The sequence below is a fragment of the Anomaloglossus baeobatrachus genome, chromosome 4, assembly GCF_048569485.1.
Source record: "Anomaloglossus baeobatrachus isolate aAnoBae1 chromosome 4, aAnoBae1.hap1, whole genome shotgun sequence".
Taxonomy (NCBI): Eukaryota; Metazoa; Chordata; class Amphibia; order Anura; family Aromobatidae; genus Anomaloglossus; species Anomaloglossus baeobatrachus.
The window spans coordinates 18706729-18724667 of NC_134356.1; the positions used below are offsets into that span (position 1 = coordinate 18706729).

Sequence of the window (17939 nt, forward strand, 5' to 3'; positions counted from 1 at the left end):
ATAGATGGTTCTCAGCACCACTGAGTACTGCACCCATGCTGGGACAGTGCTTACAGGTAGTTCTAAAGGCTGCAAAGAGGTGTGTACGCACAGACACATAGCAACCAGGTCTCCCACACCATTAGAAGGGACCCTTGGGTAGGCTCTATAGGAGGCTAGCCTTCAAATCTTTTCAAGGGGTGTAGTAGTGCGGCTGGAAGCTACAGTGCAGAAGCTGTCAGGACGTAAGGAGAGCCAGTCTGGGAGTGGAGCATAGCGGATGCTAGGAGATGGAGGCGCACGCTTTCACTAGTCAAACCCTGCGCGCGTGGAGTAGCCGTTGGCGGGGGAGAACAGTTACCAGAAAGGTCAGTCTGAAAGACACCTGAAGAGAGGAAGTCGAGTAAGGGAACTGCTGGTGATCAGACACGCACGGGGTACAGGTCCCTACAGTGGACGTCCATTTATTGATCTGCTAAACCTGCCGGTGAGGTCCAGGTCCCACACCAACCATCCAGAGTCTGAGCCGCAGAAGCAACGAGAGGGCCCATAAGGGGATTGAGCCCGAAGCTATCTGACTTGGTCTACGCTGCCGGCAAACAGGCCAAACACAGGGGAGAAAAGGCAGTTGCGACTCCCTGGATAGACCCCACGGGACTTTAAGTCAGGGGTTATCCGAACAAAGAAGTGCTAGGAAGGCGAGTTAACGGTTACCCTCAGACCAGCCTGAAAAAACACCTGGTTCCGCCTGGTTTATTGAAGCATTGCCCGGGTTACCTCACCACAACACTAGACGCGTGAGTATCTTCTACAGCAGATGCTTACAGCGAGTGCCATAAAACAAGACTGCCCGCTGTGAGCTCCACGCAGCAACTGAAGTGAGCCGCACAATCAGCAGTGACATCACTCTGGTGTCCTCCACCTGTGATCGGAAATCTGGCTGCGACTAAAGTGAGCCGCAGGTGGAGGACTCAGTCATCGCTGATTGCGCGGATCACTTCAGTCACAGCCTAAAGCTGACAGCGGGAAGTCGTGTGCAATTGTCAAATATAGCAATGCTGGACATAGAGAGAGACATGCAGGTACAACGCATGCGAAACACAACTAATATGGTACAATGCGTTTTTAATCCCCTCATTGATTTCAATGGGTGACAGAACGTGATAAAAAAGCAAAAAGAATGAACTTGATGCTTCTTTATTGTCAGATGGTTTTGATAAATAAACTGCCATGTGCGCACAGCAAATCTGAATTCTCATAGACTTTGCTGGCAAGTCAAAAGTCAGATCTTCATGACAACAAAACTGCACCAAAACATGCGACAAAAACTTCATCATCTGTATAAAGCCTTACAGGTGCTTCACAGGAACTAAAGCAATGTGGAAGGAGAAAGTGAAAATCTTTTCCCATAAAAATGTCATTTTAGACTCAAAGGAAAATAAGAGAAAATGCACCATACAGTTCATTGTGCAATTTCTCTTGAGTACAACAATACGCCACATGTGGTGGAAATCTACTGTTTGGGACACACGGTGAACATGTTGAACTTGGCAATCACACTTTTTTTTGCAATTTTGACGCACTTGGAATTTTTCTCCCGGTTTCCAGTACGCTATATGTTAAAACTAATGGTTTAATTTAAAAGTACAGCTCGTTCCTCAAAAAACAAGTCCTTATATGGCAAGATCGATGGAAAAATAAAATGTTACGACTCTCGGAAACGGGAAAAAAAACAACATAAGGAAAATCGCCCGGGGGGGAAAGGGAGCAGCTAGTATTAGGGTGTCAGAACACAAAATGGTGGCACAACCCCACCTTTATACAGGCCAGGTGTCACTTGGTGCGCCGGCCAATCACAGACATGCCAATACTTACTAAGGTACAGCACAGGCCAACATTTTGGACACACCTTCTCATTCAAAGAGTTTTCGTTATTTTAATGACTCTGAAAAGTGTAGATTCACATTGAAGGCATCAAAACTATGAATTATCACATGTGGAATGAAATTCTTCAAAAAGTGTGAGACAACAGAAAATATGTCTTATATTCTAGGTTCTTCAGAGTCGCCACCTTTTGCTGTGATTACTGCTTTGCACACTCTTGGCATTCTCTTGATGAGCTTCAAGAGGTAGTCATCGGAAATGGTTTTTACTTCACAGGTGTGCCCTGTTAGGTCTAATAAGTAGGATTTCTTGCCTTATAAGTGGGGTTGGGACCAACAGTTGTGTTATGCAGAAGTCTGGTGGATACACGGCTGATAGTCCTACTGAATAGACTGTTAGAATTTGTATTATGGGAAGAAAAAAGCAGCTAAGTAAAGAAAAACGAGTGGCCATCATTACTTTAAGAAATGAAGGTCAGTCAGTCCGAAAAATTGGGAAAACTTTGATAGTTTTTGCCACTGCACTTGGGGACACTTTCAAACGCTAAAAAGAAACTGGCTCACATGAGGACCGCCCCAGGAAGGGAAGACCAAGAGTAACCTCTGCTGCAGAGGATAAGTTTATCTGAGTCACCAGCCTCAGAAATCGCAGGTTAAAAGCAGCTCTAATTAGAGACCAGGTCAATGCAGAGTTCTAGCTGACATCTCTAGAACAACTGTTAAGAAAAGATATTGTGCAGCACCCTTCATGGTAAAATAGATGCAAGGAAACCACTGCTAAGGACAGGCAACAAGCAGAAGAGACTTGTTTGGGCTAAAGAACACAAGGAATGGACATTAGACCAGTGGAATTCTGTGCTTTGGTCTGATGAGTTCAAATTTGAAGTCTTTGGATCCAACCACCGTGTCTTTGTAGAAAAGGTGAATGGATGGACTCTACATGCCTGGTTCTCACCGTGAAGCATGGAGGAGGAGGTGTGGTGGTGTGGGGGTGCTTTGCTGATGACACTATTGGGGATTTATTCAAAATTGAAGGCATACTGAACCAGCATGGCTACCACAGCATCTTGCAGCGGCGTGCTATTCCATCCGGTTTGCGTTTAGTTGGACCATCATTTATTTTTCAACAGGACAATGACCCCAAACAGACCTCCAGGCTGTGTAAGGGCTATTTGACTAAGAAGGAGAGTGATGCGGTGCTACACCAGATGACCTGGCCTCCACAGTCACCAGACCTGAACCCCATGGAGATGGTTTGGGGTGAGCTGGACCACAGAGTGAAGGCAAAAGGGCCAACAAGTGCTAGGCATCTCTGGGAACTCCTTCAAGACTGTTGGAAAACCATTTCCGGTGACTACCTCTTGAAGCTTATCAAGAGAATGCCAAAAGTGTGCAAAGCAGTAATCTAAAAAAACGGTGGCTACTTTGAAGAACCTAGAATATAACACATATTATCAGTTGTTTCACACTTTTTTGGTAAGTATTTCATTCCACATGAGTTAATTCATAGTTTGTATGCCTTCAATGAGAATCTACAATTTTCAGAGTCATGAAAATAAAGAAAACTCGAAAATAGCAACAAAAAGAGGAAAGTATCCTCCAAAAATTAAGTATTACTTACAGCAAGATGGACTGCAGTGTGTACATCGCCCTGGCCAAAAACTAGTACTCTAGCAGGATACAGCTAAACCCCCACTAAAGTGGAAGCATCACAGGTGCAGGAGGAGCGAATCACACACACACCTCCATGGAATGGATGGGGGAGATTGCTCGATGATAAAACTGCACACTAGTGGCTTGCATAGAGCGCTGTTCACACATGCAGATAAAACAGTCCCAAACCGCAGCCTATTGAGTAACGCCCATACTATTAGATCAGGCGGGCTGCCAAGCCGTACCCCACCTGTGTATCATACACGGACAGACACTATGCAATGCAAGGCCCAACAGAAAGGGGCCTGGCTGTATTCTGCCCAAAAAAATATGAGGTTTTTGTTCGTATTTATGGCCATAAAATGTAAGACTACAACCCTCTTTATGGGACCTCATGCTTGTAGATCCCTACACTAAATATAAATATGAAAATAGCAACAAAAAGAGGAAAGTATCCTCCAAAAATTAAGTATTACTTACAGCAGCCCGCCTGATCTAATAGTATGGGCGTCACTCAATAGGCTGTGGGTTTGTGACTGTTATCTGCATGTGTGAACAGCGCTCTATGCAAGCCATCAGTGTGCAGTTTTATCATCGAGCAATCTCCCCCCTCCATTCCATGGAGGTGTGTGTGTGATTCGCTCCTCCTGCACCTGTGACGCTTCCACTTTAGTGGGGGTTTAGCTGTATCCTGCTAGAGCACTAGTTTTTGGCCAGGGCGATGTACACACTGCAGCCCATCTTGCTAAAATAAAGAAAACTCCTTGAATGAGAAGGTGTGTCCAAACTTTTGGGCTGAACTGTATAGTGGGCTTTACACGCTACGATATACCTAACAATGTGTAGGCGGGGTCACGTCGTAAGTGACGCACATCCGGCATCGTTAGTTATATCGTAGCGTGTAAAAGCGGTGAATGAGCAGAAATACTCGCCTTCTCCTTCATCGCTGACACGTCGCTCAGTTTCTAAAAATCGAACGTTCTGTTGTTCATTGTTCCCGAGGCAGCACATGTCGCACCGTGTGACACCCCGGGAAGGATGAACTGCAGCTTACCTGCGGCCGCCGACAATGCAGAAGGAAGGAGGTGGGCGGGATGTTTACGTCCCGCTCATCTCCGCCCCTCCGCTCCTATTGGCTGGCCGCAGTGTGACGTCGCGGTGACGCCGAACGTCCCTCCCCATCCAGGAAGTGGATGTTCGCCGCCCACAGTGAGGTCGTTTGGAAGGTAAGTGCATGTGACGGGGGATTACAGCATTGTGCGACACGGGCAACAAATTGCACGTGCCGCACAAACGATGGGGGCGGGTGCGATCGCACGATAAATTGATAAGGCTGCTTTACACCTATGTTACATAGTCCAATAATCTTTCTGCTGTAGTATGTTGTATATTCTCCATACAGTGCTGATTACCTCCATATAGTGCTATATATTGCCATATATACTCAGATTGATAAAACCAAATGGGCAAATAAATAGTAATACATATCATATGGGACTTAGTTTGCTCTGTTTTGATAAAGAGCGTAAAAGTCATCCCACCAGAAAAGGTGCAGCCAATCGAGATGAACTTTAATGTTTGGGCTTTGCACTGGCTGTTCGGGTATCGCACCTGTACACCGGCTTTTACCTGTATGTCTGGTTCCTGTTTTGGTTTATCATCTGAATAAAGAGAATGCAGAGCAGCCAATCAGCAAGCATTTCCTATGTGGCATTTCCGGCCCTATCACTGCCAAGTCAAGTATTGATAAGGCTGTGATTGGCGGCGCACCACTGAAGAAAAAAAACAAACAAATGACTTAGGCTATTGCCCTATTTATGAAAGCCGAGATAAAGCAGCAGCTGCAGGCTGCAACCCCCCGCGGTCTGCTTTACAGTGGCTGATTATCAAAAATAGAGGGGATTCCATGCAGTTTTTTTTTTTTATTAAATATTGTAAAACATATACTACTATAAAAAGACTGACAGCACATCCACAAGGTGTGAACAGGAGCACACTGAAAATTCAACGTTACAAAAATTTTTACAGCAGCATCTGAAAAGCTAAACTTAGTAAACATATAATACAAAAAAATTGGCACAGCATTATTGCTATTGTAAAAAATTAGACAAAAGAGTTGTGCGCCTTGTCTTTGTCTTTCAGGGTTACACAAATCAGCCAATTTTTAAACAAAGTATCTCACTTTTTCCAGTAGCAGTAATGCAGGGCAAAATTCCTATATTTCAGGTTTACATATTTTAGCTCTTCACATGCTGCTGTACAGACTTTTGTAATGTAAAAAAAAAATGGCTTGGGGTCCCCCCATTGTTAATAACCAGCCAAGGTTAAGCAGGTAGCTGATATTACTAGGGAGGGAGGAGCCATGGCTATTGGCCCCTCCCAGCCTAATATCAGCCTTCAGCCGCCCCATAATTGGTGTATCACGTTAGATGCAGCAGCTCATTCCACTTGCCCTGATGCGGTGGTAATATATGGGGTTAATATCAGCTGTAACTTGACAAAAAACCACATAGCTGTCATCAAGCCCTAGGATAGTAATGAGGAGGCACAAATGAGACTCCCTATAATCAACCCTATAGGTCAAAGAAACAAACACAAACACGAGAGAAATCCTTTATTTGAAATACAATATACGCACACCCCAATTCCACCCCGCAGGTCTGTGAGAAGTGGTGACGTCACCGGAGTTCACATCTGGAGACTCCCGGGGTATCATGTGACCGCCGGTCACCTCTGCCGGATTGCGGGACACGGTGGCAGGGCACCGGAGATCACAGCCCAAATATCACCACATCCGCTCCTCTCTACAGCAGCAGCCTCACATTGTATAATTACACAGCAAGGCCACGCATAGGTCTGTTTACCGCCATATACTGCTGAGTGCTCCCCATATACATCCATACAGGGCCATATACTCCTCAGTGCTCCCCATATACATCCATACAGGGCCATATACTGCTGAGTGCTCCCCATATACATCCGTCGCGGGCGGAGGAGGGGACGCCGCGCCCTCCCTACTGCTCGGGTCCGGCTGCTGCGGCCCGCTGCTGCCGCTGCTCGGTGGCTCGAGCGATGGGCCGGATTCCCGGGGGCTCGAGCGGCGTTCCTCGCCCGTGAGTGAAAGGGGAATTGGTGTTTTGGGATAGTTTATTGTCCGTGACGCCACCCACGGTTGTGGTGATTTGTTGACACCACCGCTGCTCTGTATGGGGATCCCGGGAGTGGTGGTATGGAGCAGCTAGATGTGAGTCCTCCCCTCCGTGGGTATGGGGGTTGGTTGTCCCGGGGCCCAGTGATGAGGTGGGTGATGCAAGGCTTGGTGGGGTGCAGGGACGCGGGGGCAGCTCTGTGCCTTGCGGCACTGTGGTACTCACTCAGCCTGAGACGATGACACAGTTCTCGGTAAAACACACGGCTGGAAAGACGGTTCCCACGGACGGCTGCACTTGCTTTCCCCAGTAGGTGACGGTCCCTTTTTTCTGCACCTAAGATGATGATGGTTGCGATGGGTTCCCACCGGTAACCCGCTCCCCGGCTTGGATATGGGCCGGAGGAGCCCTACTTTGCCCGCAGGCGCTGGCCCTGAGAAACTGGTGCCCTGGCAGTGGCGGTGTCTCTCCGTTACGGTTGGACTGTTGCCTTCAATCGGGACTTGGTTGTTAGGAGACAGACGTCCCCTTCACTGACGGATTTGGCAAATTATGGCGACTCCTAGCCTTGCCGGGATCCGAAAGGCCCCTGCCCTGGTGCTGACTGTTCTTCGTATACTGCTCCAGACCGCCGGGTCACCACCCGTCCGCGGTCCTTCCAGCAACCCCCAAGCAGTCACCCCTGCGGACTATCACCGCCATCTGCTGACCTTGCTGTCACAGTCCGGGGCACACACCCGGACTAACTTCAGGCTTTACAACTCTCACTTTTCTGTCTCTTCAGCTTTTCTCCTTAGCTCCACTACCACTTCACTTTTTACTCCTTCACTTCCCTAACTTAACTGCCTGATTCTTCCCACCTCCAGGGCTGTGTACTCCTCGGTGGGCGGAGCCAACCGCCTGGCCCACCCCCTGGTGTGGACATCAGACCCTGGAGGAAGGCAACAAGGATTTTAGGTTAGCCTTGGTGTTCCTAACTGGGGTGTAGGGTGTGGTGGTGTTATGACCTGTGACCCCTGGCTTGCCCAGGGCGTCACATTCCCCCTTAGCAAAATGCAGACCGTCCGCGGGCTGCCCGTCCAACACCGGTTTTATTTTCTGAAAAATATATAAGGTAAAACGGTAAACATTACAACTTATAACATCATCCCACATCGGGAGGTTCAGTACTTAAACGTTGCAAAGGGTTTACGGTTACGGTCTCCGCTCTCTCCCACCCAAGCAACCTGGCCCTGATGCTGCCCCTAAAACCCAGGCAGCACCCCTTGACCCCAGTCCAGCACAAGTTACCCGAGCAGGATCTGTCCTTCCCCTCCAGAGGGTAGCCACCGGTTCCTGTGGTGGCTGGGCCCCAGCCTGCTCTGCTGTGGGCCCTCCATCCAACCTGCCTCTCCGGAGGCGGTAATTGCGGAAACGGTAACGGTAAAACAACTTATTTACATGCCACTTAACGTTTGTGGTTGCCCTGCAAGTTCACGGGCTTGTCCATGAGCAGTTCCTCATGCACTTTTTAAACGGTCCCGAGCACTATCTTCGGGTTATGATCACTGGGTTCATTCATGATCACAATCATACCCTGGTGTTGCAGTTCAGCTTGCCCCACTGTCATAGTCACCTGTTTATACCCCACTTGGGTCAATGGGAGTCCATTAGCAGCAATTAGCGTTATACTAGTATCGGGGGGTGCCAGTTCGTCTGTTCCCCAATACCGCTGGTACAATGTATATGGTATGGTGGTTACCTGTGATCCAGTGTCCAGAAGAGCCATCACCGGTATGCCATCCACAGCCACGGGGATGATGGGCCGGGCCCCGATATACCGGTCCCGCCAGTCTGGGGGGCCACGGGGTTCTACTCCTGAGGATTGGCCCGGGGCCCAGGGGTTGCTCGTTTAACGGGCACTGTCGGAAGTAATGACCCGGCTTACGGCACTTGTAGCAGATTGAAGGTCTGCTCCGCTGGTTATTAGCACTTCTCCGCTGCATCCAGGGGACATCTTCAGGGCTGTCAGCAAGCTGTATCTGTGCTGGAGGCTGAGATCTGGTCAAAGGTTGGAGCGCAGCAAGAATCTTGGCGAGGTCTCCGTCCATGCGACGGACCTGGGCTGCCAGTTCTTCCATCGTGCTGCTCGGGGCTGTAGGTATTGGAGAAGTTGGTAGAGCAGGGGCCACTACAACGGAGGCCGTCTCAATGGGCCACGGGGCTGGCTCCACGATTTCTGAAGCTGGGGGCTGCAGTGCCTTAATGGCCCGTTCCTTCAACACGGCAAATTCCACATCAGGGTGTTCTAGGGCCCACAGCCGGAGTTGTTTGCGATCCTCAGGGGATCTCATCCCCTGCACAAATTGCTCTACTAACATCTTGTTGCTGTCCGCCTCATTGATAGGATTCACCCGCTTTAGCGTGCGGAGGGCGGTTTGCAGACGTAAAGCATAGTCCCGAATGCTATCCACAGACCGTTGCCGGCACTGGTAAAACTGCATCCTCAGCTCGGCTTCAGTCCGGGTCTCAAAGGCAGTCTGTAGCTTCTCAAAGATGGTAGCTGCAGAGAGCCGGTCCCCCTCGGCCCAGGTCTCCGCCTCCTGCTCAGCCGCACCGGTTAACTGGCCCAGCAGTACCGCTGCACGTTGCTTATCGGTCAGGGGGTACAGTTCTAGCAACGGGTTAAGCCTTTTCCGGAAGACCTGTAAAGCATCAGGTTTCCCGTCATACTGCGGTAGCCAGGTAGCTCTGGGCGCCTAGGGCAAGGAGAACGGCATCACCTGAGCGAGAGCGGCACCTCCCGCCAGCGCAGCCGGGACCTGGGCAGGCCCATTCCCATCCACGGGTGCCACTGCGGCTGCGGCCACTGCGGCTGCGACCACCGCTCCTCCAGCGGCTCCGTCGGGCGCAGACATCTTGTTCCCGCCCCCCTTAGCCTCTTTCCGGCCCCTCCTCTATTGGGGCGGGGTTTTGGCCTTCACGCCTCTACTACTCGAGAAGACGCTCGAGCGGGAACTTTTCGCGCCAAAGATGGCGACTTCTCAATTTTTCCGGCCGGATACTTCCGGCGGTCACAAGGCACACCTCTACCCAACGGCAGAGCGGTAAGATCCTGTTCGTGACGCCAAGTTGTATAGTGTATAGTGCAGCATATTCCTAATCTAGTTCTGTATACCGCAATATTGTGCTACACATCTATATAAAAAGTACTTTATACTCCAATTATAACTCTATATACCGCGCTATTGTGCTGTATTCTGTTTCTCCAGTATAAAGCTCAGATTAGACAATGTGTTGGCTCTTAGAAGAGCCTTTGTGGTGCGGAGCAGCGGTGCTGATCACTTGGCGCTGGTGTACTTGGTGACGGCCTTGGTGCCCTCGGACACGGCGTGCTTGGCCAGCTCTCCGGGCAGCAGCAGGCGCACGGCGGTCTGGATCTCCCGGGAGGTGATGGTGTGGCGCTTGTTGTAGTGCGCCAGGCGGGAGGATTCCCCTGCGATGCGCTCGAAGATGTCACCGACGAAGCAGTTCATGATGCCCATGGCCTTGGAGGAGATGCCGGTGTCGGGGTGCACCTGCTTCAGCACCTTGTACACGTAGATGGCATAGCTCTCCTTCCGGCTCTTCCTCCGCTTCTTGCCGTCCTTCTTCGGAGTCTTGGTCACGGCTTTCTTGGAGCCCTTCTTGGGCGCTGGGGCGGACTTGGCGGGATCAGGCATGATGAGAGCAGAGAGATCTCTTCACTGGAGAGAGAATAATGATCCTGCTCCTCCCAGAGCGGCCGTATTTATAGCCCGGCCATGCAAATGACACTGCTGTCACATCGCTGTTCTATTGGGTGACAACGGCATGTGACCAAAGAACGTCATGATCACCGCCCTCTGCAGCTCATTGGTGGATGCACAAGTCTCATTTCCATGGATGACTTCAGATTCAGTCAATGACAGGAGAGGAGGGCGGAGCAATAGCATATAAAAGACGCCGGAGCCGGCACACTCGTTACATTACATTTATTTTTCTGCTGATCTTTGAAACCACAGCGATGTCTGGACGCGGCAAACAAGGAGGGAAGACCCGAGCTAAGGCCAAGACCCGCTCATCCCGGGCAGGACTGCAGTTCCCGGTCGGTCGTGTGCACAGGCTTCTCCGCAAGGGCAACTACGCCGAGAGGGTGGGCGCCGGCGCTCCGGTCTATCTGGCCGCTGTGCTGGAGTATCTGACCGCTGAGATCCTGGAATTGGCCGGCAATGCTGCCCGGGACAACAAGAAGACCCGCATCATCCCCCGGCACCTGCAGCTGGCCGTGCGCAATGACGAGGAGCTGAACAGGCTGCTGGGTGGGGTGACCATCGCCCAGGGAGGCGTCCTGCCCAACATCCAGGCCGTGCTGCTGCCCAAGAAGACGGAGAGCAGCAAGAAGGGCAAGTGACGCCGCTGACCCTGCATCCTCCACAACACAAAGGCTCTTCTAAGAGCCACCACCCCGTCCTCACAGGAGCTGACCCCGTCCTCACAGGAGCTGGCCCCGTCCTCACAGGAGCTGACCCCGTCCTCACAGGAGCTGACCCCGTCCTCACAGGAGCTGGCCCCCGTCCTCACAGGAGCTGGCCCCGTCCTCACAGGAGCTGGCCCCGTCCTCACAGGAGCTGGCCCCGTCCTCACAGGAGCTGGCCCCGTCCTCACAGGAGCTGGCGCCGCTCATTTCTGCTGTGACCCTTCTGTGTTGTCATATGAACACTGCAATGTATGGAGTAGTGATGGGAAATCTAGTTCATTTTGGTATTTAGTTCAGTATTTCTCTGACCCGATCCTGTGAGGAGCTGACAGGAAATGCATCATGTGACCTGTGAACTAAATTAACTATATATGAACTCACTCACGAACTACCCATCACTAGTATGGAGAGCATAATCTATAGTGGGGGGCGCAGAGTAACAGCTGCTATGACCTTGCTCCGGGGAGTTTGGGCAGATGCTGCTACATGCGGCTCCTTATAAGTCCACTAGTGCAGGGCGATCCAGTGTTACGGCCCTGTCCTCACTCCCCATGTGGCAGCGCAGTGTGGGAATATACAGCAATTTATATGGAGCATGCAGCACTATATGGTGGCCACTACATGCAACACTAGGATTGATGGATGAGTATCAGTTTAGCTTAAGCTTTTTTCTATGCTTTTTAACTGTCATCATGTTTACTTTTTAAACTTAGAGTGTGGACTTAAAATTTACTATTTTTAATTTCCTGTCTCCATTTTTTATGTTATGGTGGACATTTACATATCATGGATTTTTCCTTTGATTTTGTAAAATGAGATTAATGGCTTTTTTATTCCAATGACTAGTAATGTAGTGGTGTGTATATCTAGCGCTGTATACTATAGATCTGCTGTAATTCTCCCCGTACAGTGCAATATACCCCCCAGGTACAGCAAAGTCTTTTCTGCTCACTGTAAACTCCAGGAAACTCCAGAAGGTGCAAGGGCTGAATGTCAGCGATCCGGGAGTCCACAGCATGTGATGGAGAATTCCAGCAGCGCGTCCAGATGAATAGAAAAACACGTTTATTTTCAATTCTTAACATTTATTCAAGTACAAATAAAAGCTTCCGTCCTGTCTGCCGCAAGTTATCAGGACGTGCAGCTGGAATCCCCCTCACTCCATGTAGAGCTGTATACCGCCACATGTTCACCCCCAGAGCGCTGAATACCCATAAATACAGCGGATCTTCACTCCCAGCCCCACAGGAGCAGATGAGACCCTCCCGCCCGACACCGCGTGTTACACAGACCATAGAGGGATGAGCCATTGTGCGGGAACTTCACGTTCAGCAAAGTTCTAGCTCCGCCCAGTGTTAACCCCTCAGTGCCCGCACTCTTCCCAGGCAACAGCACCACTTAGCGGACGATTCATATCCATTCAACAGTATCATAACAATATCATAGCCAATCAACAGTAAGTTATAAGCGCCGCCTAGTGTTAACCCTTTGTAGCAATTCATCCCTCTATAAAACATTAGATGATTCGAAAACGTATAAGCATTATTCCCACAGACGCTTTTAACCCCTTATTGCTCGCGATTTACCCAACCGCCCCAGAGTAGCAGACCGCAGTGATCGAGCGCAGCGCCCCTCCCCCCGCAGCAGGAGCTGTAGCTTCTCAGAAGATGTGGGCGGCTCTGAGAAGAGCCTTTGTTTTGTTTGTTTCAGCAGAAGTATTAACCCCCGAAGCCGTAGAGAGTGCGGCCCTGGCGCTTGAGCGCGTACACCACGTCCATGGCGGTGACGGTCTTCCTCTTGGCGTGCTCGGTGTAGGTGACGGCGTCACGGATCACGTTCTCCAGGAAGACTTTCAGGACGCCGCGAGTCTCCTCATAGATGAGGCCGGAGATGCGCTTGACGCCTCCTCTGCGGGCGAGACGGCGGATGGCGGGCTTGGTGATGCCCTGGATGTTGTCCCGGAGAACCTTCCTGTGCCGCTTGGCGCCGCCCTTCCCCAGACCTTTCCCTCCTTTGCCGCGTCCAGACATCTTCCACGTAATCAGCAGAAAACTATGACGAGCGCACAGTCCTCCTTTATATAGAGCGAGGGAGGACCAGAAAGAGAACAGGAATGATGACGTAATTCCGAGGCGGGGAATTTATATAATCGGCTCCGCCCCTCTTATGCTGATTGGCTGAGCGCAGAACTGTTAGGGATTTTGAATTTCCCGCTCATTGTCCGGTTATTTTTCCTGCTTCTACCGCGATTATGTTAAATATAGACACAACCTTCATTCCAGTAAACCTCATATAGTGCTGTATATTCCAATATTATTCTGCATATCGCCATATACTGTTATATAACCTCCATATAGTGCCATAAATATTACTGCTGTACACTCCCACATGGTGCTGTATACCTGCATACATTAGCCATATACATACAACATATTGATCTATAAGCCCATATAGTACTAACGTGTATAGTCCTCATATAATCGTCCTCATATAATCCTGTATACCTCCAAGTACTGTTGCAGACTGCCATATTGTGTTATATAACACGCACCAATAAATCATCGCCTGCCCACGGAGCTGGATTTCTCCTCTGCATTTAGTCTCGGCAGTAAATATCCGTGCTCCGCACATGGCTGCACTCAGGCATTACTGGGGAGCTGGACTTTGTCTCCTCAGTCCTGATTAGCGCCATATAGTGCTGTATACCCTGTATCCATTGTACTACAAATCACCATGGAGCATATTACATCCATATTGTGCCATGCCTCCTAAGTCTGTTGTATTCCTCCATGTAGGACTGTATCTCCCCATATAGTGCTCTATAATCGTAATATAATACTCTGTATCCCCATATAGCGCTTTATATTTCCAGACTATCGTGTAGGGGCCGATATCAGATCAGAGACTGCAAATCACAGCCCCAGATAAACCAGTAACACGCGAGATTATCTCCACTGCACGGAGCAGCCGCATCCCCCGCACTCCCTGTGCTACATTACAGATATGTAGCTAGAGATCAGCGGCGCCAGCTCCTGTGATGAACGGGTAGTGGCTCTTAGAAGAGCCTTTGTGGTGCGGAGCAGCGGTGCTGATCACTTGGCGCTGGTGTACTTGGTGACGGTCTTGGTGCCCTCGGACACGGCGTGCTTGGCCAGCTCTCCGGGCAGCAGCAGGCGCACGGCGGTCTGGATCTCCCGGGAAGTGGAGCGTTTGATGCTCCCGCTCTGCAGTGGCCGGTAATGCCCCGTATAACATGGAGGAAGCAGTGACTGCAGGAGCGGAGTATAAGGAAGCAGTGACTGCAGGAGCGGAGTCTCGGTGCTGAGCGGCCGCTGCTCACTCTCCTGACAGCGGCTTTTACTTCTACATTCAGATATTTCACATTAGAAGCTGCAAAAACAACAACGGAGATTGGAAAATGAGAAGAGTAGGAGCTGAAGCGTCATCAGCCGCAGTCCTCTGTGCGGTCCGCCTCCCGGTGACTGCGGGGGATCGGGTTCAGTCCTCACTTCTGGAGAAATAAAAATGATTGTGATAACGAAGAACGACGACGAGAAACACCGGACACTGAAGGGTTAACAGACAGAGCACGTGGTGAAAATCGAATTTGAACCTTCCCGCTCAGTGGCCGATAGCTCCTCCCACTCTTTGTCTCCATCGTGTAACACGCGGCCTCAGGGCGGACGTTCTGCTGATATTTCAACATCCGCCGATTCCCAGCGCCCGACACAGATCTGTGCGATCTGCAGACGATGAAGTTGTTTCTCTTTCTCACGAGTCTTAACTAATTACAAACATGGCACTATTGGAACAGAGCGAAATCACAGACCGATACAATCTCCGCCCGACCTGCAGATATTCTCCAAGCAGAACAGCAATCTGGAGTGCGGATCCCCCCTGCGACATCCCCAGATGCCAGTCCCCGACATCAGACAACGGATCCCAATAACCGCATCACAAGGCGCATGAGTATGGCAGCGGAACCTTCCTCCGTCCGTCACTGATCGCTGTGATCCTGACGGGATCAGTGTCAGCTCTGAGAAAAGACTGTTAGAATAAGTCGGTCTGGAGGACAATGGAGATTATAGGCATGGAATACAAAAAAAAAAAAAAGCTCCACCATCAAGAGGGCGCCGCATATTAAGCGGCTCCAAGTAACAGGACAGATGGTAAGAAACCACCGGCGCGATAATCCAGATCCAGGCGGACGCTGCGGCTTGTGCTGACGGAACAGAGAAAATAAGCAACAGGAGCCTCCGCAGCGCCGCCCGTCACATGTAGAGACCGCGCCCCGGACACTGCGGGGAATGAGGCAGAATCAGAGGCCGGGAATCAGCTCGTCTGAGGGAGGATTTGGTGGCTCTGAAAAGAGCCTTTGTGTTGTGTTCGGGGGTGCGGGACAGATCTACGCCCTCTCCCCGCGGATGCGGCGGGCCAGCTGGATGTCTTTGGGCATGATGGTGACCCTCTTGGCGTGGATGGCGCACAGGTTGGTGTCCTCGAACAGCCCCACCAGATAAGCCTCGCTGGCCTCCTGCAGGGCCATGACGGCCGAGCTCTGGAAGCGCAGATCGGTCTTGAAGTCCTGGGCGATCTCTCTCACCAGGCGCTGGAAGGGAAGCTTCCGGATCAGCAGCTCGGTGGATTTCTGGTAGCGGCGGATCTCCCGGAGAGCGACTGTACCCGGCCGGTAGCGATGCGGCTTCTTCACTCCGCCGGTGGCGGGAGCGCTCTTCCTGGCAGCCTTAGTGGCCAGCTGCTTGCGGGGAGCTTTCCCTCCGGTGGATTTACGGGCGGTCTGCTTAGTTCTGGCCATAGCTCTGTATAGAGGAGACCAGAAGTGATGCGAGGAGCGGCGGGAGCAGAGTATTTATCCTCCTGTGCGCGTCCTCATTGGCCTGTGTAAAACACGCCCCCTGCACCCTATTGGTTACTTCACACAAAAGAAAATTATACAGCCAATAATCATCATACGTCTCTGACCAATCATTTATCAGAAGAAGCTCCGCCCTTTAAAATACCCCTCGGTAACCCCGCCCCTGTTGTAACCCAGCTTGTGTCCCTCCCCCTCAGCACTCCTGCACCTCTCCCCTCCCATGATGCGCTCAGCAACTCACGCTTTTCCCGCCGCTCTAATAAACAATGTCACATCCCGGCTACACGCGGCTCCGGAGCCACTGATGTAACTGCAGCTCCATCTCCCCGCACACAGCGCTGTACAGTGCAGCTCCCGCATTATCACTACATCCCCGAGAACTTTGCTCCCGACATCCAGCCCCGGGTTAACCGTATCAACCCCTGTACACAAGATCACAGCGCAAATAGCGATTTATCCGGCACTGATTATACAGAGGGAACAAGGTGATGAAACTGATCATACAGCTCTGCAGGACAAGGTGGTGGCACTGATCATACAGCTCTGCAGGACAAGGTGGTGGCACTGATCATACAGCTCTGCAGGACAAGGTGTGGCACTGATCATACAGCTCTGCAGGACAAGGTGGTGACACTGATAATACAGCTCTGCAGGACAAGGTGGTGCCACTGATCATACAGGTCTGCAGGACAAGGTGGTGGCACTGATCATACAGCTCTGCAGGACAAGGTGGTGGCACTGATCATACAGCTCTGCAGGACAAGGTGGTGGCACTGATCATACAGCTCTGCAGGACAAGGTAGTGGCACTGATCATACAGCTCTGCAGGACAAGGTGGTGGCACTGATCATACAGCTCTGCAGGACAAGGTGGTGGCACTGATCATACAGCTCTGCAGGACAAGGTGGTGGCACTGATCATACAGCTCTGCAGGACAAGGTGGTGGCTCTGAGAAGAGCCTTTGTGGTAGGAGGACAGAGCGGCTCCCGCTTATTTCTTGGCCGCGGGCTTCTTGGCTTTAGTCGCCTTCTTAGCCGGACTCTTGGCAGCTTTGGGCTTTGCCGCCTTCTTAGCCGGACTCTTCGTCACCTTCTTGGGCTTTGGAGCGGCCTTCGGCTTCTTGGGGCTCTTTGCCGCTTTCTTGGCGGCTGCTGCGGGCTTCTTGGCCTTTTTCCGGCTTTTCTTGGCCGCGGCCGGAGCCTTCTTGGGCTTCTTCGGAGATTTGGCCGCTTTCTTGGCTGCCGGCTTCTTAGGCTTGGCCGCAGCTGCTGGCTTCTTCTTGGCCGCCTTGTCCTTCGTCTCCTGCTTCTTGTTCAGCTTGAAGGACCCGGAGGCGCCGCTGCCCTTCACCTGGAGCAGGGAGCCCTTGTTGACCAGAGCCTTGATGGCCAGCTTCAGGCGGCTGTTATTCTTCTCCACATCGTATCCTCCGGCAGACAGAAGCTTCTTCAGGGCGGTCAGAGACACCCCACTGCGCTCCTTGGAGGCGGACACGGCTTTCATGATCAGGTCGGAGGCGCTGGGACCGGAGGATTTGCTGCTTTTCTTGGCGGCACCTGATTTCTTAGGCTGCTTCTTAGATTTGGCGGCCGGTTCGGCGGGAGGAGGAGGAGCGGCGGCCGGTGCGGTCTCTGCCATCGTGTGAAAGGGAAATAAGCACAAAAAAATCTTCTGAGAGAAAAATACTGAGGTCAGAGCGGGAGGCGCCTGTTATATATACAGTCTTACTGCGCACTGATTGGCTGCTGAGCTGAACCCTCCTGAGCTTCTATTGGCTGACACTGAGCACAGGCCCCGCCTTCTCCCGGCTGAGCCCAGTGAAGCTCCGCTCTCCCCTTGTGCTTCCCTGCCCGGGATAAAAGCTCTATATTATCGGCTACAGCCGGACGGGTGAGGAGCTTCCGCCATCACTTCTCCTCCGC

General features: G+C 51.3%; 2 protein-coding genes across 2 annotated transcripts; both read right to left on the reverse strand.

The window, feature by feature from the left end:
• Window positions 1–15546: 15546 nt before the first annotated feature.
• LOC142302265 (histone H3) lies at window positions 15547–15957 on the reverse strand. The gene has a single exon (XM_075343336.1). The coding sequence runs from the start codon at window positions 15955–15957 to the stop codon at window positions 15547–15549; it is 411 nt and encodes a 136-aa protein (XP_075199451.1).
• A 1050-nt stretch (window positions 15958–17007) lies between these two features.
• LOC142301062 (histone H1.01-like) lies at window positions 17008–17655 on the reverse strand. Its single transcript, XM_075342082.1, has one exon. The coding sequence runs from the start codon at window positions 17653–17655 to the stop codon at window positions 17008–17010; it is 648 nt and encodes a 215-aa protein (XP_075198197.1).
• Between the last annotated feature and the right edge of the window lie 284 nt (window positions 17656–17939).

What these genes read in the sequence shown, in the direction of transcription:
- LOC142302265 (XM_075343336.1), bottom strand. Translation starts at nt 15,957, where the DNA reads ATGGCCAGAACTAAGCAGACCGCCCGTAAATCCACCGGAGGGAAAGCT.
- LOC142301062 (XM_075342082.1), bottom strand. Translation starts at nt 17,655, where the DNA reads ATGGCAGAGACCGCACCGGCCGCCGCTCCTCCTCCTCCCGCCGAACCG.